General features: G+C 36.0%; 1 protein-coding gene across 2 annotated transcripts in view; it reads left to right on the top strand.

Moving 5' to 3' along the window:
- PRKN (parkin RBR E3 ubiquitin protein ligase) overlaps positions 1-13,551 on the top strand; it is a 678,674-nt gene that overhangs the window by 550,902 nt on the left and 114,221 nt on the right. For both annotated transcript variants that reach the window (XM_052683810.1, XM_052683801.1), the window contains exon 8: positions 3,923-3,984. In XM_052683810.1, coding sequence (XP_052539770.1) covers positions 3,923-3,984 — 62 coding nt within the window. The remainder of the gene's footprint in view (positions 1-3,922; positions 3,985-13,551) is intronic.

The following is a 13,551-nucleotide window of genomic DNA, read 5'->3' as shown; positions in this document are numbered from 1 at the left end:
CATATGAAACATAGAGGCTTGAATGTCACTTGAAAGAGGGAATTAATAAGCCCTTTAGCTGTCATTTTATCAGTCAGCAGATGTCCTCAATCCTGAGTTTTGGCTTCTGATTAAAGGCAATTGTTCATGCCTGTGGATCATTTGCTTTTAACGCTCGTGTTTAATTGTTGCTGGTTTTTTTCTGTATTTTCTTCTTTCTGTTTTTGTCTATATTTTTGCTTGTATGTGTAGAGATTTCCTGTATATCTGTGTGTTTTTCAAGTAATAATTGGGAGAAGGGAAATGAAAGTTTTTGACTAATTGTTTAGAATATTGAATGTAAGGGTTTCTATCCTATGGAAGACATATAATTTAATACTCAAAGCATCCTGTACAAAACAGCAGAAACCTTTGAAGTACAGATTGTTTATTTCACATAGCAAGTACAGGTTACAAATCAGAAAGAGAAAATGCATTTTTCTTGTAAGCCTTCAAATGCAATTTGCCAGTGAGTCCAGTGCGTACGATGCTTAACTTGTAATAATTTTGAAGTTCCCATGTATGTTTGCATCTACATGTAAAAATCAACAAAGGTATGGTTGTTTCTGTGGGTGTGATGAAAAGTATTTCCTAATGGTCTTCATTAAAATAGATATTTTTTAAACTCTTTTAATTTATGGAATGGTTATTTTCCTGTAGCCTTTCTCTCTAGTGCAGGAACTTAACATAACTCAAGACTTCTTCAAATCTCCCAGATCTTTGATGAAAATGGGTTATTTTACAAAGGTCTGCCTACAGAACAGAGAAAAGCTTAAGTAGAATCACCAAGATTGGAAAAGAAAAGATTACCCAGTCCAACCATCTGCCTATCACCAATAGTTCTTAATAAACCATGTCCCTCAACACAGTGTTCTTGAACTCCTCCAGAGTCAGTGACTCTACCACCTCTCTGGGCAGCCCATTCCAGTGTCTGACCACTCTTTCAGAAAATTAGTGTTTCCATGTATTTCCTAATGTCAAGCCTGAACTTCTCCTGGCACAACTTGGGGCCATTCCATCTACTCCTTTCACTAGTTACACGAGAGAAGAGGCTGACCCCCAGCTCACCACAAACTCACTTCAGGTAGTTATAGAGATCAGTAAGGTCTCCCCTGTGCCTTTTTTTTCTCCAGACTGAACAATCCCAGTTCCCTCAGCCACTCCTTATAAGACCTGTGCTCCAGACCCCTCACCAGCTTCGCTGCCCTTCTCTGAACATGCTTCAGGACCTTGACGTCTTGCAGGGTGGAAGCCAAAATTGAACACAGTACTCGAGGTATGGCCTCACCAGTGCCGAGTACAGAGGGACAATTGCTTCCCCACTCCTGCTAGCAACACTATTTCTGGTACAAACCAGGATGCCATTTGCCTTCTGGGCCACCTAGGCAAGAAATAGGAAATATCAGAAATATATCCAGAAATATCCAAAAGGAAAGATGTTTTTATCTTATTTCTTCTATTATTTTCCATGCGTCTTCATTATTTCCATTTTTTCCTCAAATTGTTTTTTCTTCCAATTACTTCTGCAATGTGAGTTTCTAAAAAGACAGCAAACTTTTAATGTATTTCAGTATAATTCAGTATCACACACATTTTGCATTTCTGAACTGATTGCTGCTGAAGTCCATCTTGCCAACTGTGACATGATTTTTAAGTCATTTCCCTTCTTTGCTAGTGACTTATGTAATCATCTTGTAAGATCCAGTAGAAGTCTGGACTAAGAAAAGATTGGAAACTGGATTGGACAAATCTGAAAATTAGGCTATGGAAAGTATTCTGTTGGGAAGAGAATGTGCCAGTAGCCAACCAGTAACAATAATAAACATATGTATAGATGCTCATATACATTTAACAATTTTTTTGTAAATGTCCTTAGTTCCAAGTGTTTATAAGAGAGATAAATGGAGAAAAAGAGGATACAGGTAAACAGTTCATCTGTAGGCAACTATATAAATCATGCATGAAGAGAGCAAAATGGAATGGACTTCTTGGAGAAGCAGGCATTTGTGAAATATGATTTCAAGGAGTAGAGAAAAAATCTTTGCTAGGCAAGAAAAGGGGAACTTTCCCATCTTAAGGGTGGGATTACAAATTGGGAAGGATAAGAGTGGAAGAACATTTGTAGAAGAATCTGAGAAGGCTGAAAGAAGCAGAGACAACTGTAAAGCAGTTCAGCTGTTGGAACAAAGTTATCATCTGAGAAAGGTTATCATGCGGCATTATATAAAATCAGTTGTCTGCAACAGTTAGAAATTCCTATAGAAGTGTACAATCAATGCAGATGTTTTCAGAAAAAAATATATATGAAAAAAAAAAAGCAATAATTACGTAGGATCTTGAGAGTGAGAAAGAGGAACTTTATTTTAGGCAGTGATTTTTTTGTCTGACCACACAGGGACTGTGGTCATAGAAAATGAGAATAAAAACCTACTAATGACAAATCACTCTGAGCTAAACTTGCACATTCAAATATATGCATATCCTTCTGTGAGGGGATGGAGATGGGTGGAAAGGATAAGGATATCTTGGGTTTCATTAAATGGGAAGAAAGTAATATTTAGTGAGAGATAAGCAAGTAACAGAAAATTCTTACGATATGCTTAACTCTTGACTGCCTTTTAAAGGGTTCAGTGATGGAGTTATGTTGATGTTGCATTTTCCATATGTACCTTCTCTGAATGAAAGTAGAACCATTTCCAGCAAGAAGTGTTTAGAATATCATTTAAATCAACTCCCTATGTAGAAGTTAAACCACTGAAATACTCATACTGTTACAAATGTGTCCAAAATAGGGTTTTTGCTTTTTTTAGTTATGCACTTGCAAGTATAAAGGCAATACCCTTTGTATTCCTAGCACAGCCATGCCAGCAGGAGTTGTGAGTGAAGGCCATGCCTCATTGCCTTTGAGTGAAGCCATGGTGCTGATGGAGATTTCCTGACAACTGTCTCCAAATTCATTTACATCTTTTTAATAGCAGTCATTAAGTGTGAGAGGTAGCTGTTCGCACTTGCATCAGCAGAAAAACAGGTTGATAAAAATTTTAGTTCCTCCCATATTCTGCTTTTAATTCCTTTTAAGGAATTTTCTCTGTTCACAAGCAGATGCTTCAATTTATAGTAAGCAGAATAAAGCCCAGATTGCTTTCACAGTCTGCATTTTTATCCCTTACCAAACTAGTAATGCACAAGAGTGTTAAGCATGCTTGAGTTTCATCACCAGGCAGGTAATGACAGTCTGAACAGATCAGTAAGGTGCATGTTGTGTAGCAAGATGTATTGTTTCTTACTGGCTGATACAGATGTAAAAAATGTTTAAACTGATTACAGAATTCTGGCAAATCTCTTTCCTGCCTGTGTAGTTGATTTGCGTATCACACTTGTGGGTGACAGGTACATATATGCGTTCGTGTCTGGAACAGCCAAAACTGAAGTGATCTGTGGCACCTGCAGAGACTATCCTTCAGGGAATCATGGAAAGCCTTTATAACACTCAGAGCTGAGTCCAAACATGGTACATGAATCAGAATGCAGCTTTGCGCAGCTCCAAGGTTCAGATGTAAGAGCTGCTTTTAACCAACCTCTTGGGTTACACTAAGAGGCTGGTAGTATCTGGCAGATGGTGCTGCCCTTTTCATCTTGCTTTTTGTTTCTTGTCCTTTGGGGAAAGGGCTAAAATATACAGAATATAACCTTTCTACATCTTCTTGGTAGCATGCTCTGAAATGTGGAGGGATTATTCAATAGACAGTTTTCAGCATTCTGTTGCCCACAGAACCATGGCTTATCTTTCTAATCTTCTAAATCCAACATAATCTGTATATTCTATCCTGTGTGTATGTATCTTATTGCTGAAACTGCACTGGCAGGAAGTTCTTAAGTGGCTGTATTTGTTTCTTTCTGACAGCTGGCTGTCCAGGCTCCTTGATTAAAGAGGTTCATCACTTCAGGATTCTGGGAGAAGAACAGGTGAGTAAGAATCTCAAAGTTAACATCTTAATGTCATGAAAGATAGACACTAATGAGACAGTTTTGCCTCTTTCCAGAGAAGCAGAGTGTGTCTCCTGACCCCCAGTGACCTGAAATATGGGGGAAAATGCACACAGAAGATATATGTGCAATTTTTTTTTTTAATTCTATCCATCAGCCTTGACAGGTTATTAATTGGTACATCTGCTATATGCCACAGCTTTTCAGCTTTAGACTTCAGCAGTAAACAGGCTCTCTAAAACAGCAGATAGACAAACAATCTGACTAAGGGACTGAGATTTACAACTGTTTTGTATTATCCATCTCTTATTTTTAGCCTACGGAGTCTTTTAGAAGAATGTTTCTTATTCATAATTATAGCTGCATTTTACACTGACAAAGCTGTTTCTATACAGAGACCTTACAAAAGCATGGGAGGTTTGCTTTACCACAGTCACAAGATGGTCACAGTTAATGTTTTGTTAGCAATGAAATCGATGTATGGAGATATTGAGAAAATAGCCTTAAACATTGAGAGGCAAGTTAAATTGTCAGATAACTCAGTGCTTCTGAAATTCAAGTTGTCAGTGTCTCAAGTATCTTTCCTACTGTACTATTATGAAGCCCAACTGCCTACCATAGAGTTGCTATATGTACTTAGGGACCAGTTGCCTGAAAGCTCAGCATTGGTGTGTTGTACCTCAGAACGTCTGCTTCCGTTAAGGAACATAGCCCCAAGAGTCTTACAGGAGGTTATATGAGGTCTATGACAAAGGCAGGAACATGTCCTGAAATGTTAATTCAAAGTCTGATAACTTAGCTGTTAGATCAGATTATATTGACTAGAACACCCTGTTCTTTCACCTTTCCTTTTCACTATCCTACAGGCATATTTTTCTTACAGTTAGGACTGCTGGTACATTTTCCAGACTTTCAATTTTCTTCCACCAGTCCCTCACTTCAGATGTTATAGAAAATCAAGCATGTAAGTCCTCAGGGACTAAGTTTCTTCTTAGCAAGAAGAAAGCAGAAAGAGCAGTGACCCAGGATTTGTCTGACAAAAATGGAAAAAAAGACAGAAAACAGGGTAGGCCAGAAGAGAGACAAGAGTCTAGTGAGACTGAAAGTTCAGAAAGAAGAAATAGAAGAAATAAAGACTGGGATTGATGGGGCTGAGAGACTGCTGAGAACCAACAGAAAAATGGAGAGCAGGGCAAGATGAAGCTTGAGGTTACTGGAGGGATGCGGAGCTGGCTAGACAAGAGTGGCAGGGATTAGGATCTGACAAGGAACTGGGACCAAGAACTGGAAGGGACCAAGTACAGAAACTTGCTGGAAGAGACTAGTAAGTAAAGGAAGTATATAAATCTATATGTAATGAGCTGTCAAGTGGTGAAAATAAGTGGGCTAGGAGGAAAGATAGAGATATGAACGCAAAGTAGGAAACAGCTAAATGAAAAGACTGTGAGTAGGAGGGAGAGGTCTCAAGTCAGACACAGATAGATAATTCCACTGGTAGTGGTCTGAGTAGTACATCCCAGCCTTGGTAGCAACCAGTGACAGAGCAATAGAATTTAGTTGATGAACTTTCTGTTGTGGGTTTGTTGGGGGTTTTTTTCTGTTTGCTTTTTAGAAGCAGAAGTGGTAGACATCAAGATGAAGTCTTAAAGAGTTAAGACTGCAAATCTGATGTTAGGAGATGTCAGACTGAAGATTTACCAATGTAGTCTTTCTTTCTTTATTCCACTCTCCTACCTTTACATCTTTTCAGTATTGAACTAGATGATGTTATACATGACTGTCAGAAGTGAGATGTTATGTAAACCATGAGGAACCTTAAAAGAAAATTATTTTTTGCCAATGATAAGAAAAGTCTTGAAGAGAGTGGAGAATTTTAATGAATAAAGTTTTGCTAATCAAGCAAATACTATATTTTTGCCACTCAGAATATTTGAGGTATTTTTACTGATTTTCATAATGAAATTGCTCTTATTTGTAGTGACTACACTTGATTGGATGAAAAACTTTTGTTAGCAAGCATTAGGAGTGTAAAAATACACAGCTAGAAAGATCCATTACAAAATGGATCAGACCTGTGAAGATTTGTCTTTCTTCTAAACTGGCTGCACTAACAGGTTATTCAGGTACAATGATTATCGTTACAGTCTTAATAAGTGCTTTGTGAAGTAGCGAACATTGCTGTGCTACTTGAAATTTTCTCTGAACCCACAAAGGCGTGAAGAATATTGCAATTATGTTGTGTATCTATAAAAGCTTTGTTGTCTTGAATCTAGTGATGACCACAGTAGCTCTTGTTTGAAATCAGCATGCTCTTTGATAGTTAAGGAAAAGTAGGTGCAAAAACAATGTTTAAGAAAAAAAAAAAAAAAAAAAAAGAAAAAAAAAACCTAAAATGCATCTAAATGAAGAGAGGAAGGAATTTCAGGAGAAAAAAAAAAAAAATTCTAATGACCTCTCATATTTTTGTTTTGTATTTACTTTTTTAAAGGAGTTTTTTTTTCTGTTTTCATGCATACTAGATAGAAAATTCATAATTAATTATCACGCTGTTTTATTTAGACTAATTAGAATTTCAGCATTATCAATCAACAAATCTTTTTTTCAAATCCAAGCAACAGTCAAGGAATAACAGAGGCAGGTTACTGCTACATGTCGAAACATGATTTATTTTTAAAATGCTTATGTATTTAAGGCCAGATTATAAAAGCAGAATGGACTATTGTGATAATCTTTTCTGATCTCCTTTAGAATCCACATTACATGAATTTCTTGGATTAATTCTTGTTTAAATGGGAGTACATTGCTGAGAAAAACATCCATTATTTGTTTACAAATCTCTTAAAAAACATTAAATCCTACTATACCTTTCAGCAATGGAAGATAAAAATTGCCAGTCTCTTTTCCCTCCACTACTCTACCAGCACCAGCACCTTTCCTACTTTGCATAACTGCCATTTCTCAGTGTCCAAATATTTTATATTTTCAGTTCACTTTTTTCTATCAAAAGGCAATAAGTGATCATACAAAAAAAAAAAAAAAAAAAAAAAAGCAAAAAACCAACACTCAGATGTATGAATGTGACTCAGAAAGAGCTATCATACCCCTAAAACAGATCTCAACAATTTGCTTCCACAGCAAAAGGCAGCCAGACAGACAGACAAATATTTCAGACAGAATGATGGAACTTTTTAGTTTTACACAGGCATTTCCAGTGTAGCTACTTGCTGGTTCCAGTTAAAGTAGTGGCTGCCCAATAAGGAACATAATTTCCCTTCTAGAGATTTGTAGAATGTGAGATTGTGCCCTATGCTGGTTCTCCGTAGAAAAATAGCTGAAAAGCTGTTTGATTAAACTCACCTGACCAACAGCTCTGACAGCCCTGTAGCATGGATTCACTTGTTCATTACTCCTCTTCTCAAATTATTGCAAACTTTTTCACTGCTGTTCTGTATTCCTTGGTTTTCTTTCAAGTCATTGATAAAAATTTTAGATGACATAAGTCCAGGAATCAATACCTTCAGAATCTTTTTGGAAATATATCTGCCTAATGATGATTACCTATTTACAATTATATTTCAGACCTGCCAGATAGCTAAATTTTAATCCTCTTAATATATGGCATATTAATTTTGCATTACTCTAGATACTTAATCAAAATGCCATGCAGCACCAGGACAAATGTCTTAGAGAAGCCTGCTTCATCAAGTCTCTTACTTTTATCAACAAAATTTCAGTCAAAATCAATAATCTGTTTCTAATAGAAAACAATGATCTCTAACATTTCTTCACTGCATATTTTTTTCCAGCAAATAGTGAGTTTATATATATTTTTATTAATGTCGGTGAGAGGTAAAGTTGTTGAGCCACTTTAATGATCAGTCCACTAGGAAATGTGCCTACCTACCCATCTGTCTATCCAAATAAACTGTTTCTTTATCTAAACATAAGCACTGAATGAAAATGCTCAGAAATAAATACTTTATATTTTACTTGAAGTGTGAGGAGTTACTGATTAATATTTGCTAAAAGTTCTATAATAATAAAATTATTTTCCAAATAGTCTACATTCTCATTAGTCTCTTTGACATGTAAATCTCCCACATCTCCTGTTCCCTCAAGAAAATGTGTGGTATAGGAAATTCATTCTTGCTAGAAACTCTGTCTTTTAACATTTAATTGGAGATATCAAGGTCTCCAATTTAAACTTTTAAACGGGGAATTGTTTGTAGATTTTATGGAAAGAGTCTATATGGTGAAATAGAAGAGTATAATCTCCTCTGGTACATCATATGCATTGTGGATATCTAATTTACCAGATATAACTGGCTTCCAGAGTAATTGATTTAAAATGCAACATAAATACATTTAGCAACAAATTGCTACCCCATTCAGTAATGGACACTTTGAGAAGGTGCCAGAGACTATGACCTAGAAACGTCTCCAAAGATAAGCCTCTTCTAGACTGGAGAAAATAAAAAGGCTTATTCATGTTTTGGATCATTATTCTTTTTCTGGTTGCTGGTTTCCTGATACATTACATGAATGGAAGAGATGCAGGAAAAAGTTCAGAAAGCAGCTTTGATTGAGTTGTTTTGGATCTCCTTTTCACAGACAGTCCCAGTGCACATAAGCTCGCACAAGGCACAGAGAGTTTCCTGGATGTGCAGTTCCATGAAGGGTAAAACCTGAAGCCACCTAACTGGCCTTAGTTCTGTTGAGCATTTTCTTGCAGTTCAGTGTCGCTATCCGTAATCCATCACTTTCCCCTAGCATAGTGGATGCAGTCCAACCTGCTGTCTAACTGCTTCATTTCATAGATACCTTGAGAGATATTCAGGAATAGGATGAAAGATTTATTAACTGGTGAGCTATTGAGAAAGAGCACAATCTAAGAAAGTTACAGTTTCCTGCAGCAACCATTTGCCCTGTCAGGCTGGCTGTCTCCAAGTAAACATAAATGATTCTACAAGTCATGATCATACAAGCTGCTTGCAAATACATGTTAAAGATGCAGTAAATATGGGCTGTGTCCAAATACACTGTACAGCTGGTAATTCAAAAAGCCAGTGCCAGAAACAGCAGAGAACACTTTAATTCAGGCCTCAACACTATGATATACAAACATAGCAAGATGACTTGCAGTGAACTGTTAGAGAGTCTCCCTAATGACTCTCTGAGAAATTTCCCTCTTCTCCCCAAAGTGATACAAAAATCTTGTTTAATTGTTTAAATGGAATATTGTGATTCATGAATAAAATAGCAGCTACATCTGAAGGCTGGAAGGGAAAACAAATGAGAGCAGTCTGCTGCTATACCTGAGTGCCCCCAACAGGTCACAGAACAGATGAAGCCGATCGCATCCTAGTGGCAGGAAAAGAAGCTGCAAAGTAATGTATAGCTACATTTCTCTACTATATCATCTGCTCTGACAACTTTGCAGAATGTATTGGCCAGTTTCTTGATATTTTGACAGGGGAATGATCAATTTTAACAGATCTCTTCTATCAGCTACTACTGCAGCTTGTAGCACTGCTCACTTTTTCTTTACAAATGTCGTGGGTGTTTATATCCCTGAAATCAGAGACAGCCTGAATGGAGACACTCATTCCTTATGAGCTGGGGGAAGCTTTTGCAAAGTGTACTCTGTTTTGAAAATCAGCAGGTGCACATTCCCATGCTTTTCAAAGGTGATGTGGGGTTGTGCTCTTCTTCATATGAGATGTAACTTTAGAAGACATGGAAATCTAGTGTGAAAAGAGTACAATATGAACAGAAATCATAAAATCATATAACATGAATTTGGATTTTATAAGGATTGTGAAATACATATGTGTGGCAATGATTTTTTTATTTTTTTTTTGCTTGCAATATTTACTAGAGTTTGGGTTTTTTTAATACGTTACAGGACATTTGTATTTTTTTGTCTTTTTGCATGTCTCCTAACGCTCTTCTTCCTGAAGTAACTGACATCCATGTGAGTTCCTCAACTTTGTTGCTTCTGGATTAAAGAACTTTGTACTCTTTGTGTTCTTGTCACAGACAGAGCATTCCTTTCTTACTCTTTTTCTCCTGGTTGCCTGTGCACTAGAGTAGTGAGAGAAATAAAAAATGAGGGAGATAGAAGGGAGAAAAGTACTTGTGATCAAAACTGTTATTTTCTTGTCTTATCAAAATCAAACAGAAGTGTCATTTTGCATAGGAACCAAATTTCCATTGTTATTTCTGTATAGAGCCTATCAATGAAAAAATCCTTTTAAAAAAAAAAAATTCTCTTCCACCCAAGCTTTTATTGAATGCAGAAGAAATATTTGAACTACAGTGTTCAGGGTCTCAGGCAGGTGTAACAAGTTAGAATTCTTATATCCCTTAGGTGAACTTGATCTACTCTCATGGAATATGCATACACTGACTCTTGCAGCCTGAGAAGTGCAGTTCCTTTGAGCCATTCTCTACTTCAGTGAATCTCAGTTACACAATTTATAAAAGCATAAGTTATGAGCCTTGAGGTTTGCCATTTGTAGGGAACAAAGGAATGCTGACAAGGGTCTGGAGGAATCGAATGTTGATTTCCAGCATTCAGTCTATTCACACTGGTTCCATAAATACCTGCTGTAAAACAATATAACTTTCACTACTTTGTTAATATGGTGTCAAACCATACAATGTGCTTAGTCAGCTTTCTTCCCTGTATCGTATTGCATCTTGTGTGTTCAGTTTGACTTCCAATACATGCTTCTCCAATGTTCTTTCTTCATAGTATTTTTTCTTAATTATTATTTTCATACTCCTCACCTTGTGCTCTTGTGCTTTCTACCATCCTGTGCCCTCCAGTCTTTCAGAAATTTATTTCCCCTTTCTCTGTCCTAGTTTTATTTTGTACGTAAACTGTGTTCTATTGGTCTAGTCAGGGGTTGCTTATGAAGTGTTTTCTTGAGACTGTCTTACGCACTTTCCCAAAGTCATTCAAACTGCAGCCCTGTGTAAGATGATTCTCTTTCTGTTCTCCTCTGTGGTGCTCAGTGATCCCGAGGGAGTAAAAAGCTGATGCTTTGAACTTGATCTTCCCATTCTATCCAGGCAGTGGAGCACAGTAGCTCAGGAAAAATAAACTAAAGGTAGTCCAATGAACCACAGAATGATGGACAATAATCACAATCAATCTTTTTAAATCTATTTTTAAAGTCATTTATATGCTGCCTTTTTTATAAGTGCTTTTGCTATTCCAATGTGTGGTAAGGGTTTTATACTTTAAGTTACATAATTGCATTATGTAACTAATTCTATTTTATTTTTGTATGTGTATAATACATATAAATAAAATGCTTAGTCTACATTATGGACTAATAGGCCCTACAATCTAATTTTGAAACACACAGATGGTTATTTGATTTATATGAGCAGTAAAAAGAATTTGACTCCAGAAAGTAGATTTTCTTTCCTCTGAGACCATTGCACGCAGATAAAAAAAAGCAAGTAATTAAATTATCTTGTAGAAACTAGAAATTTTGGCTTTATATCTACCTGTTTAACTTTTGTCCTGAGTTCTCTGTGAAGCTGCTACTGAGAAGATCCTTTTAGGCTTAAGGGAAAAAAAAAAAAAAAAAAAAAAGGAAAATAAAGAGAAATTTTAAAAGTGAGTTAAAATACATAGCACAAGGCATATTAAAGCATAGCTGGCAAGTTACATAACATAGCAAGAAAGCACTATATTCACAAAGTTTATTTCACAAGGGTTTTGTGCATCCAGGTGCATTTCAGGTTTGTCTTAATATCTAAATCTCAGTGAACCTTAAAGTAGAGAAATGTATAGTTGACCCTGTTTCATTCTTCTATCAGGCTAGTGATTTCAATTATATTATCACTGATTTACAATATTAAGTGATTGAATTTCCTCTGGTTGAAAACCTGGTGCTATTCAAACTCTCCAGGGATATCATCCCAATCTGCAAAGTGGGGAGCAGGGAATAAATGGTTACTGTTATCCAATTTCTGTGTCCATGTCATAATATAATTTATAATCATTCATGAAAATCATTTCTAAAGGCCCTGGCAACTCTTTTAGAGCAAAACATGCATGAAAGATCTTTATGATGTGGTTAAAATACCAGAAGTAGAGCTGGGAATTTTTTCTACTCAAAATTTTATTCAGTGGAAGGTATAGATTTGGGTTGGCTGGGACAATTAGCAAACCAAGGGGAAATTCCATGGCAGAATGTTGTTTTCACAGAAAATAAATAAATAAATAAATAAGTAATTTAAATATATATATCTATATATATATATAAAATTATCTTTTTTAAGTACCTTGTTTATGTACCTTTATCTGTCTTAGCACTAAATGTTTGGAGTAAATCATATTTTATAAACTTATTTTTCCAACTACATATTGAAATACGTGATTCTGTGGTAAATCTGGCAATTATATACTTACCTATATTTTTAAGGCATATTTCTAATGCCTTGCATGCTTTGCTCAAAAGCTGATTTCTAGCGGCAGTAGACAACTGGTGATTTCTGTGTAATGCTATGCCTCTTATTACCATAGTATTTGATGTCCTCATAACTATTAATGGATTTTGCCTCTCAACACTACAGTGAAATCAGCAAGTATCACTCTACCTCCTTACAAATGGGGAACCAATGAGAAGCATAGATTAAGTGACTTACGTGAAAACCACAGGAAGGCTGTGCTGCTGACAGGAATTGAAATCGGGTGCTATGAATGGCAGTTCAGTCAAATTTTCCATATATTACATTTTTTCAGAAGTTTGTCCTAAAAATAATTTGCAATATTTTTCATATTTTAATATGCAGAGCACTTTTCACTTGGTGAGTGCATCACTAAATAAGGTGCACACTCTAATAACTGAGTAATAGATAATGTGAAATATTTTGAATGAACAGAGGAATTAATCTTCCGGTGACAGCTCTGTAAGTGCTAGGTATCCAGCTTAAGTTAGTATTCTGAGCTTCAGCTAAAACATTTATTCAGGGTGATTTATCCCACCTTTCTTAGACATCACACTTAAGTCAGGATAAATTCCCTTACTGGAATAACGGTCTCTTCACATTCTGTATATTTGGAGCCAATATGATTTGCTTAGGTTGAATGTTTAATTTTTGAAGAAAGAATGTTGTGTAGGTAATTCACATTCTAACTTATTTGGATATTTAATCCTTGGATTCAAAAACAGCTTGGCCCAGTGACTTAGGATCATAATTACAGCTTCTGAAGCACCTATTATGGGAGTTACATAATATCAGGTGTCAGAATCTGGCAAATTATTTGATTTCTCTTTATTGTTAATACAACAGGGTGCTCTAAGACTTGGTTCTTCTCATAGTGAGGTATATATCTAAAAGAGAAAAGACAAATTGCATCCTCTCTCTCCCTGTCAAATGAGTTAAAGCAACTCATACAACCGTAGGTATCATCACTGTAGAAATGGAAATTAAATTAAGTGAATACTACTTTAAATCTCCAGACAAGTGATGAAAAACATAATCACATATTCCAAAGTCATTTACATGCTTTTGCAACTTTTT

Source organism: Tympanuchus pallidicinctus, unplaced genomic scaffold (assembly GCF_026119805.1).
Source record: "Tympanuchus pallidicinctus isolate F22 unplaced genomic scaffold, pur_lepc_1.0 scaffold1, whole genome shotgun sequence".
In the NCBI taxonomy this organism is placed as follows: Eukaryota; Metazoa; Chordata; class Aves; order Galliformes; family Phasianidae; genus Tympanuchus; species Tympanuchus pallidicinctus.
The sequence above is the reverse complement of the archived record's forward strand: the minus strand, read 5'-3'. Positions and strand labels throughout refer to the sequence as shown.